This window comes from Macaca fascicularis, chromosome 11 (assembly GCF_037993035.2).
Source record: "Macaca fascicularis isolate 582-1 chromosome 11, T2T-MFA8v1.1".
Lineage (NCBI taxonomy): Eukaryota > Metazoa > Chordata > Mammalia > Primates > Cercopithecidae > Macaca > Macaca fascicularis.
Window position 1 is genome coordinate 56,796,935 of NC_088385.1, and position 10,514 is coordinate 56,807,448.

General features: G+C 56.4%; 1 protein-coding gene across 6 annotated transcripts; it reads left to right on the top strand.

The window, feature by feature from the left end:
* Nucleotides 1–5,604: 5,604 nt before the first annotated feature.
* Nucleotides 5,605–9,920, top strand: AQP6 (aquaporin 6). Of its 6 annotated transcripts, none has more exons than XM_065524181.2 (5): nucleotides 5,605–6,233; nucleotides 7,041–7,199; nucleotides 7,463–7,543; nucleotides 7,619–7,700; nucleotides 8,238–9,920. In XM_065524181.2, exons 1-5 carry the CDS (start codon nucleotides 5,832–5,834, stop codon nucleotides 8,540–8,542), a joined length of 1,029 nt encoding a protein of 342 aa, XP_065380253.1. In that variant the 5' UTR covers nucleotides 5,605–5,831; the 3' UTR covers nucleotides 8,543–9,920. The 6 variants fall into 6 exon arrangements, with proteins under 6 accessions (XP_065380253.1, XP_073862914.1, XP_015286383.3 ...); XM_074006813.1 differs by having other exon boundaries at nucleotides 7,133–7,199; XM_015430897.4 differs by lacking the exon at nucleotides 7,619–7,700.
* Nucleotides 9,921–10,514: the final 594 nt, after the last annotated feature.

A 10,514-nucleotide genomic window follows, 5' to 3' on the forward strand; every position in this document is an offset into this window, starting at 1 on the left:
GCAGAAGAGAGTGGGGCCCTTCCCCGCTCAGTCTTCAGGAGACTCAGGTACAGACACAGCCATGACCAGGAGGCTGGGCTCTTCCACCAGCCCAATGGGGACCACGGCAGGGTGGACAGTGGACCCTTGGGAGACAGACCCGCGGGGGTGGGTGAGGCACCCAGTCAGAGGGGGCTACCGGCCCTGAGCTTCCTGCAGGTTGCCTCGCCTGGCCCTCGAGCAAGTGTCCAGCTAGGGGCTTGGGGCTGACAAGTGCCGTGGTTGGGGCGGTGTGGCCAGCAGGGGTCGCTGTGTCTGCGTGTCGGATCTTGCAGGCGCGACAGGTCTGCCGGCTCACAAAGTCCCGTGCACACGCGCGCACGCACACACCCCACACAGACCGGGGCTCGCGGCCACACACTGACCTTCAGTCGTGCCTGAGGGCTGCATCTTCTGGGTGTGTGCATCTCCTTCCCTCTGCACGCTCACTCGAGTGTGCAAAGCCACATCAGCCCTCCTCCAGCATTCGCTCACAGGGCCACCGCAGGCCCACACCTATGAGCCTGGCTCCACCAGTTCTCAGAGGCACACCTGCGCGCCGTCCAACACAAGCACACACAGGCCCCGTCACCTCTGCTGCACCTAAAGACGGAACCTGGGGAGAGTCTGGATTCTCCTGTGGGAGGCTCCCTTCCCTTTTCTCCCCCTATTCCTCTCCCCAGGGGCTAGCAGTTCTCACCAGCTGGGAGGTGAACAAGGTGATATGGGGAGAGATGGAAGAGGACCCGGAGGAGAGGTGGAGAGCGGACAGAGGGGGCTGGTTGTTGAGATGGGTGGACAGGAGGAAGGACGGCTGGGAGGACCAGGTCTCTCCGCTCCTCTTGGCCTCAGCTTCCTCCTCCGTCACGTGTGAATGAGGACATCAGACCTCCTGACCTTTCCAGGTTTTGTGGGGATCAGTGAGATGAGGCACGGGAAGCCACCTTGAATTCCCTCCCCATCAGTTTGTGTTCTCCCTCCTTTTCTCTCCCGGTACCTTCTTCCTTCCCCTCCCCTTCACCCCCCTTACTTTCCCCAATCTCTGGTAGGACCTCAGTCAGAGCTGCATTGACAGGCAGCCCTAGGCAGCCAGATATGGAACCTCGGCAAAAGGTTTTTGAGCATGAGTGAGCTTAAAGCTTGGCACTAGAGCCCAGTGCTGGCTGGGTCTGGGCAGGTGCTGTCTAGGACAGGAAGCCAGGCCTGGAGCAAGCCCTGGTCAATGCCCACCTGGCCTCAGGAGGAAAAGGACCTTGTCCCAGGCCCGGCAGAGGTCATGAGACTCAGCCCCGGGCTAGCTGGGGACAAGGGCTGCTGCTGCACTTAGCGCTTTCAGGCTCCAGGGCCCAGGGCAGGTGCTGAGGTGCCTGTCTTGGAGCGACCTTGCAGCCCCATCCCCACAGCTATCTCACAGCAGGGAGCGGGGAAGTTACAATCCTAATCATTCACATTTTCTGACTCAGAGGCCCTCTTCTAGGTATCAGCACATTTACTCCTAACTACACACAGGGAGGAGGGCATTATTAGCATCATCCCCATTGTATAAATGAGGATCTTGAGGTTAAGCAACTGCTTAGGGTACAATAAACATGGCAGTGTTCACAGTCCTTTCACTGGCCTCATCAGCAGCTCTCAGGTCAGCGTTACTGCCACTTGGCGCCCATTTAACAAGGGCAGAAACTGAGGCTAGGTCAGATGAAAGGACTGGTAAATGCCTGTCCACCAAGCCCTCTACTGGCCCTGCTTGAGGTGAGGGAAGCAGACAAGTGCCCTTGAACTACCCTGGGACAGCCCCCAGCCAGGGAACCTTCCGTGCCAGGGAGGAACAGTGCCCACGCTGCCCCCACAGCCATGCCCTGTCATCCCCTGAACATTTATTGAATGACTCCTCTATGCCAGCCAGGGATGGAAGTCTGCTGGAACAGTGGAGGCATTGAGGAGGCAGAGGCTACAACAGCCCCTGGCTTTGCTCAAGTCCTGCTTCTCTAAGAAGCTTGCCCTGATTCTGCTGGAGAGGGAAATCAGGGCAGGCTTCACAGAAGAACTGTACTTGAGCAAAGTCTTGAGAGACAAAAAGGAGAGGCATCCAAACTCCATAGCAAAGGGCTCGTTCTGGGGAACTATGTCTGGTCTGTTTGGAGTAAAGGGTGCAGGGTGGGCAGTGGGAGGGGAGGCTTCCTTGCATGTTAAACATGGGTATTCAGACCTGATTCTGAGGCAATGGGGAGCCATTGAAAGCTTTTGAGCAGAGGAGTAACGTGATGAGCTTTGCATTTTGGAAGGATCTCTCTGACAGTGAGTGGAAAGGAGAGTGGTGTGGAAGGGCACAGATATGTAGTGTAGTCTGAGAGCTCAGGAAGGAGGTTAATGCAGTCATCCTGGAGAGGTGATAAGGGCTGCACTGGGCCAGTGGCAAGTGGGGATGGAAAGAGGTGTCAAATGTGAGAAAGAGCTACCAGGAACCTGGTACCAGGAACCTGTTTGCTGCGGGCTGGGGGAAGGGGAAGCATCGGATGATTCCTGTGTTCTGGCCTGGGCAACTGAGTGACAGTGGGGTGAGCAGAAGCAGGCCGGAGGGTCCAGTGAGAGGTGAGTGGGTCTGGAGTTCAGGAGAAAGATCTGGGCCAGAGGCAGTGTTGAGAGTCGACAGTATCTGCAGGGTGTGGAAGTCACAGGTGGGAACAGGGCTGCCCAGGCACATTCATCAGGAGTGAGGGGCCATTGGCCAGGAGTAGACAAGGCCTGGGCCTAAGGATCAGCAGAAGAGGAGCCAGCCATGGAGGCAGAGATGCCCTCACACAGGTGGGAGGACAGCCAGGAGATGTGCCTCAAAGGCAGGGAAAAAGGCGTCAGGAAGGAGATGGACGGCAGCCACAGTGGGCTGGAGAGGAAATCATGCTGGCCTTTGCCAGAGCGGTTTCAGTAGCCGGGGGCTGAGAGCTGTTGTGCAGTTGATATGTGACTGGAACCTTGACTCCAAACCATGACCTTCCACTGCTCCGCGACTACGCAGGCACATTTATAGGGAAGAAGTCAAGAGAAGGGGAAGCCTGAAAGCCACAGGTGAGACTGGGAATGGCCAAGAGAGGGTCCCAGTCACTCAAAGGGAGCCAGAAGTCCAAGGAGGGTCCCCCGACCCCAAATTGTACACCAGAGAAGGGCTGCCTCTACTTCAAGGCCACAGGGCAGCTGGCAAGGACACGGGGCGGCTGCAGGTGAGTTTGACTGGGAGGGAGGATGGGAAGAAGTCTGGCCTGGTAGCTTGGCTTTCTAGGTAGGGTGGGAGGCAAGGGTGGGTGCTCTGCTGAGAGAAAGCCAGAGTGAGCCGAGTACTTGAAGAGAGTAGGGGAGGTTTAAAGAATGGGGGGAGAGCTGTGGAAGGATTGCTGAGCAGAGCTGCAATCCCTACTGGGGCCAGAGACCATGAACTTGTCATGGCAGCAGTCCGCACGGCTGGGCGAGTTTCTCCAGCAGTGCTCAGCAGCGCAGATGGAGGACAGAAAGGCATGGAAGAGGGTGAGAACAGAGACACGCAGCAGGGACGGGGTGGAGAGGACAGGGAGCCAGGACCATGGGGTGCTGGCAAGAGCCTGCTCAGGGTGAGATGCCCAGGAGTTCCCTGGAGAGGACAGGGTGAAGTCGAGACAGCAGGGAGAACAGAAGGGAATGGGTGAGGGATGTTACTGGGACTCAGACAGGGATTGGGGAGGAACAGAGCCTGTGGTCCAGAGTTGAGATGTTTCTCTGGACGATATCAGAGGGATCAGTCCCCGGTGGGGGAAGGTATGAGTATGAGGCTGAAATGGAGCAGACATAGTCATCTGCCCCGGGAAGTCAAGAAGTTTTGTTCATTCATCTATTCATTCATTCAACAAATATTTCTTGGGCATTTACTATGCCAATCTCTGTGCAAGACACTACATGCAGGGGTGAACAAAACTTGGTTCCCGCCCCGCAAAGGCCTTCCTGCCTTGCCTCACTGGGGAGACACATTCACACCATGACAGCACCCTGTGGTGACTGCAGTGTAGGAGAATGCTTAGGTGTGGTGGGAGCACGCAGAAGGGTCCCCACCCAGGAAAGGAGCAAGCGATGTCAAAGCTAAACCTTTGGGATGGGAGTTACCCAAGCAAAGGGAGTGCAAGGGATCTCCAAGAAGAGGAGAGAGCTTTCTCCAATCAGAGGCCAGCAAGAGTGTGCATTTGGTGAAACCAGAGGGTAACGGAATGGGGAGAGGTGAGGTAGAGCTGCAGGGTCCCTGAAGGCAGGCACAGAGCTTCCAAAGGGATGGGAGGCTTGGAAAGGATTTTAGCAGGGGAGCAGCATGATCAGATTTGCATTTTAGCACTTGGGCTGCAGTATGGAAAACTGATTGGAACGGAGCAAGGGAGCAGACAGAGAGACTGGTTAAAGGCTGCAGGGCGGCAGGAGTGGCAAAAAGAGGGCACAGTCAGGAGATATTTAGGATTCAAAATCAACAGGACTTGATGCTTTTCCTGGATGGGGGAAGGAGGGAGAAAAGGGTCAAGGATGCTTCCCAGATGCCACCAGCTGAGCTGGAGAAAACAAGAGGAGAACATGGGGGTTGAGGGTGGGGGTACCAGGAGACAGGAAGATCACATCTGAAGACAGGCTGCATTTGAGGAGCCTGAGAACAACCAGGGTACATCTGTGGGCAGGTAGATATGCCAGGGATGAGGTCAGGACACCCAGCTGTGGTTAAGAGGGGAAGACTGTTATTTCAGTAGCTTGGCAGACTCTTCTTAGGGAAGAACACTTTTGTTTGAGAAAATACCTTGCTATCTGCTAGGGTTAAAAGGGGAAAGCCTAGGGCATGGGTGACCGTAGGGCCAGTGTAGCCACAAAAAAATGGTTAAGCTGCCTTGTGTGAGAAAGGAGTAAAATCTGTTTGGCTCCTGAGAGGAGGAGAGCAGAGAGGGAGGGGCTGAGAAGGGAGGGGAGCGCCGGGGAGGACAGGGAGGCAGGAGGAAGTGAGTGAAGGGCCAGTGGAAATTCCCACCGGTGGACAGCAGAGGTGCCCATGGCCTTGTGATCTGATGTGGTTTGAGTCGCTGTGGAATAAACCCCTTCTCCACCTGCCCCTCTGCAACCCCACAGGCCGCAGTGTCCACAGTGTCCTTGGTAAAGTGGACTCTATTCACATTTGCATTCTGTGAGTGCGGGTATAGGTGGGAGTGGAGGAGAGGATTTACTTTCTGGGTTTACAGGCATGGTGTGGTGTCAGCCCATTTGGAAGCAAAGCCTAGATATGGAGGGGGCCAGACGAACAGGACCTGGGAATGCACAGGACCCCCTGAAGCAGGCCGGGGATCTGAGTGATCTTGCTGTATCTAAGCTGGCATTGGAACATAAACAGTCTGAAATCCCATGACCCCCGCTGCCCTGAACCTGCGACCCTCAGGCCAGACCCTGGACTGTCTACAACACGAGTCAGGCCCAACCTGCCCTGGAAATCGTCCTAGGAGGTTCTAGCTCAGTGCCCAGAGACAGCCCCCACATCCCACGCCATCAGGTAAGCGCAGGCTGGAGCAGGCATATGAGCAACACCCCTCATTCCACCCCTCTACACACGCATAACCCCATCCACCTGCTCCCTGCCAGTCTGACCAGCCCATTCCTGGGGACAAGAGCGTGGTGGAGGAGCTGCAGGTGGGGGTCACAGAAGCCTCCACAGAGAGCAAAAGCCAAGGTCAGCCAGAGACAGAAGACCAGAAGAGACAAAGGAGATCAGAGACCAGAGGAAGAGACAAGAGGCCTCAGAGCAAAGCAAGGAACAGCCAAGGCACCAGGACATGGATGCAGTGGATCCAGGGGGATGTGGCTGGGCCAACGTGTTGGCATGCAGGCTTTGGAAAGCCATCAGCAGGGCGCTGTTTGCAGAGTTCCTGGCCACGGGGCTGTATGTATTCTTTGGTGTGGGCTCCGTCATGCGCTGGCCCACAGCACTTCCCTCCGTGCTGCAGATTGCCATCACCTTCAACCTGGTCACCGCCATGGCTGTGCAGGTCACCTGGAAGGCCAGCGGGGCCCACGCCAACCCCGCCGTGACGCTGGCCTTCCTCGTAGGCTCCCACATCTCTCTGCCCCGTGCTGTGGCCTATGTGGCTGCCCAGCTGGTGGGGGCCACGGTGGGGGCTGCTCTGCTTTATGGAGTCATGCCGGGAGACATCCGAGAGACCCTTGGGATCAACGTGGTAGGTGCAGGGAGGGGCACCTGGAGGGCCAGGAGGTGGGAATGTGCACAGGTGGTGCAGGCGGAGGCAGGACAGAGGCGAGGGAGCAGAGGAGGAAACAAGTCAGCTGCAGGCTCCACATCCCCCCAGGCTGGGCCCCAGGACCCAGAGGACTGAGACTTTGACCTCAGTCTAGGCAGAATAGAAATGGGATAGTGGCACGAAGAACAGGTGGAGAAGGAAGAAGCCTCACATAAAGGAGAAGGAATAGAAGGACCAGGCATTTAAGGGTAGACGCGGCCAAGGGAGTGTGGGGACTGTGGGCAGAGAGAAAGCCTGAGAGAAAGCAAAATAAGCTTTCTGCATCTTCGCCTTGACTTTGGGGAGGACTTTCGGGGGGAGAGAGGACTTCATTTTTCTCCCAGACTCCACCCACGTCCTCTGCTCTCCAATTGCTCCCAAGTTCTTCCCTCCACCTCAAGGCCTGCCTCACTCCCCCCTTCCCCATCTCCTAACCATCTGTGTTCCACCTTCTTCCCTCAAATCTCCTTCCACACCTGCTGCCAGTCTGCTCTCAAGCAAGCCTCCTGAACCACTGGCCCCAACCAACCCACTGGTGGGGTGGGAGGAGTGCCACTCACTTCTACAGGGAGCAAGGGTCCACAGCAGATATGGAGTCCTCTGCACAGACCTCCTGAAGTCCTGAAGCTGGGCAGCAGTGAGGTGTCACCCACTTCCAGCTGAGGAGACCAGGCCCAGTGGCAGGGGTTTCTCTGCCTGTCCGTGGGCAGAGCCCACGTCTGGTCCAGAGTAACTCCCTCTGCCCAGGTCCGGAACAGTGTTTCAACTGGCCAGGCGGTGGCAGTGGAGCTGCTTCTGACCCTGCAGCTGGTGCTCTGCGTCTTCGCTTCCACTGACAGCCGTCAGACATCGGGCTCCCCGGCCACCATGATTGGGATCTCTGTGGCACTGGGCCACCTCATTGGGGTAAGGAGCAGAGGGGACACTGTGCACATGCACATACCGGGTCCGTCCCTGGGGAAACTGTGGAGCCCTGAAGGCTAGGCAGTGTCCCTCCCTGAGCCCCTCGTGCCTTGGAGCCAAAGTGGTACCCCCTGCACTCTAGGCCCAGGATGTGGCACTACAGAGGCTGTGGCTGCGGCTAAGGCTCTGAACCAGGACTGAGAAATGGTCCCCTCTCAGGCCTGCCTTAAACCTTCTCCCACCCTGACCCTGTACTTGCTCCCCAGATCCACTTCACTGGCTGCTCCATGAACCCGGCCCGCTCCTTCGGCCCTGCTGTCATCATTGGGAAGTTCACAGTCCACTGGGTGAGCCCCTCTGCCAGCAGCCCTGGGGAAGGGAGAGAGCCTGAGCTGGCGATAGATGGTGGGTTTCACTCGCAGCAGGTCCACACAGACGGGGTGATGGGGGCCCCAGACCTTTCTGAGCCTGAAGTGCAGCCTTCCCTAAGCTCAGAAGGCCAGGGTGAGTGTCCTGGCTGGGACTTCCATTCTTTTCAGCTTCAGTCGCCCGGGATACCCAGTAGACTGGCAAGAAATGGGCCAGGGCAGGAGCTGCAGCCTTGGCCCAGACTTTTAAGTCCTGGCTGTTTCCTTATTCACTTTCTCCAGCTGGACCAATTTTCAAACTTGGATAAAGATAAAGACAAACAGAAATAGACACACACCAGCAGAGACAGAAACAGCAATAGCCAGGACTCATGGCTAAAATGGGGGAAGCGAGAGGAAAGAGGTGGGGGTGGGTAAGGAGACTGGCCCCAGGCCCCAGCCATGGCTGCAGAGCCTGGGCTCAGCCCCAGGGAGGGCAGGGAGAGCAAGGGGCAAGGTCCCCTTACGTTGTGGGCTTGGGAAGCATGACTTGTGGTTCTCAAATTTAGCACCTTACAGACAGTTGAGGGAGACCTGGGAGATCAAGTTGGCACTAGGGAAGCAGGCAGCGGTCCCAGAGCCACCCTGTGGTCCTGATAGTTCCTGGGTGGGGTGACGACATCCTTCTCCTCAGGTCTTCTGGGTGGGGCCCCTGATGGGAGCCCTCCTGGCCTCACTAATCTACAACTTCATCCTGTTCCCCGACACCAAGACCCTGGCCCAGCGGCTGGCTATCCTCACAGGCACTGCAGAGGTGGGGACAGGGACAGGGACAGGGGCAGGGGCGGAACCCCCGAAGAAGGAATCCCAACCCAGTTCGGGAGCCGTGGAGATGGAGAGTGTGTGAAACAGCCGAGGCCTGGCTGCGCCCTTGGGCTTCCTGCCTTGCAGGGCCTGCATGGAGGTTCTCCCTGGGGGTGGTGGGAGGGGGAGGCTTGACCTCTTGTCCTGACCGGGTGGGCCGGAGGGGACAAGCCCTGTCCCTGGCATTACATTTCTAGGTAGAATCTGGGAGTGAATTTGTCCCATTCCCTCTCCGTAGGGCTTCCGTGCCTCTCAGTGGGACAGAACAGAGGAAGGCAGGGGACTTAGGACCGCCCTTCCCTCCTCTCACCCATTGGACCCTGTGGGAGTCCTGAACCCCCAGATGCTCGAGTCTTGGGGGAGAAAGGAATGGGAGCCCAGACAGCCACTCTGCTTAGACATTGGAGCTATAGGGACCTCAGGGAACCCCAACTTCGTACCCACCCAGGAAACCCTTGGTCCTGAGGGGACAGGCTCTTCTGGAGGAATCAGGCCCTGGGACAGCCTCTGAGCTTCTGGGGGGATTTCTCTGCCCTTGGGTGTGATTTTGGGGGCTATATTTCCTCCTTCAGACTGGGGGCTTCCTGAGGACAGAGACTGCTCTACCAATAGATCTTTATTTGTTTGTTTTGAGACAGAATCTTGATCTGTTGCCCAGGCTGGAGTACAGTGGTGTGATCTCGGCTCACTGCAACCTCTACCTCCCGGGTTCAAGGGATTCTCCTGCCTCAGCCTCCCAAGTAGCTGGGATTACAGGCGCCTGCCACCACGCCCAGCTAATTTTTTGTATTTTTAGTAGACATGGGGTTTCGCCATGTTGGCAGGCTGGTCTTGAACTCCTGACCTCAGGCGATCTGCCCACCTCGGCCTCCCGAAGTGCTGGGATTACAGGCGTGAGCCATCGCGCCTGTCTTCTCCCAATAGGTGTTTATTCCTCACTCCTCCAAATGCTCTGGAGAGGGCCCCACCCTTGAGAACAGCTGACACAGAGAACATTTTCTCAGGCTGGTAGAGGGGTGGGATAGAGGAAGGGAGGTTTGAGCCAGGCAGGCCTTTCCCAGGGAAGCCTCCTCCCAGGTGCTTGCCCCAGCTCCCACCCCACAGCCCACTCTCAGGCAAGAACAATCCTTAGAGGGAAGTGCCCATCTAGCCATTGACTCATGACCTGGGTCAAAGAAGCCATCTCCAGCCTCTCTGTCAGCATTACAGGATCCCCAAAAAGCTGTTGAATAAGCCCTAAGGGTGGTAGGAATCCAGGAGGGACCCAGGAAACTGAGATTTGAGATTCAGTGCCTCTGAAAGACTACCAAAGTCTCAATTGGTTTAATATTTAAAGGCTGCTATAGATTTATTCTGCCCACAACTTGGGGGTCCTATCTGGATCTCGACTTCTCCAGCTGTAAAGTGGACACAATCCTCCTCCAGGGACTGCTGTGAAATCAAGAAATTGGAAAATACTTTTTGGAAGTTAAAATGCTAGAAAAACAACCCCAATAAATGATGATGATTGTTACTGTTACTGTAATTATTGGGTTTGAAGACAATTGCTGTTGGTAATGAGAGGGAGGAGGGAAAAGACAGTAAGATGACTGAGGGAAGAGAGACTGGGTTTTCTCTCACATCATTGGATCTACTTAACCAAGGACCTGTCTCCTCTTCTCTGGGTCTGCTGACCTTGGTTGGGTCTTTGTGGGTGTGAGGGGCTGTGGGAGGGCCCTGGAATGAAGAGGCGAGCCAATAAAATCAGTTCTTATCTCTATGACGCCCATCACCACAGTACTCTAAGATGCAGCAGCCAAATTCATATAGAAGATGGGGGCCTGGCGGCCAGGCACGGTGGCTCACTCCTGTAATCCCAGCACTTTGGGAGGCTGGGGGGTGAGATCACGAGGTCAGGAGATAGAGACCATCCTGGCCAACATGGTGAAACCCTGTCCCTACTAAAATATAAAAAATTAGCCAGGCATGGTGGCACGTGACTGTAGTCCCAGCTACTTGGGAGGCTGAGGCAGGGGAATCACTTGAACCCGGAAGGCAGAGGTTTCAGTGAGCCGAGATCATGCCGCTGCACTCCAGCCTGGTGACAGAACAAGACTCTGTCTCACAA

Excerpts from the sequence above, each read along its gene's own strand:
- AQP6 (XM_065524181.2), top strand. The coding sequence starts at position 5,832 with ATGGATGCAGTGGATCCAGGGGGATGTGGCTGGGCCAACGTGTTGGCA. Across the intron at positions 7,544-7,618 it reads GGAAGTTCACAGTCCACTGG|CAGGTCCACACAGACGGGGT; the intron begins GTGAGCCCCTCT and ends TTTCACTCGCAG. Across the intron at positions 7,701-8,237 it reads CCTAAGCTCAGAAGGCCAGG|GTCTTCTGGGTGGGGCCCCT; the intron begins GTGAGTGTCCTG and ends CCTTCTCCTCAG.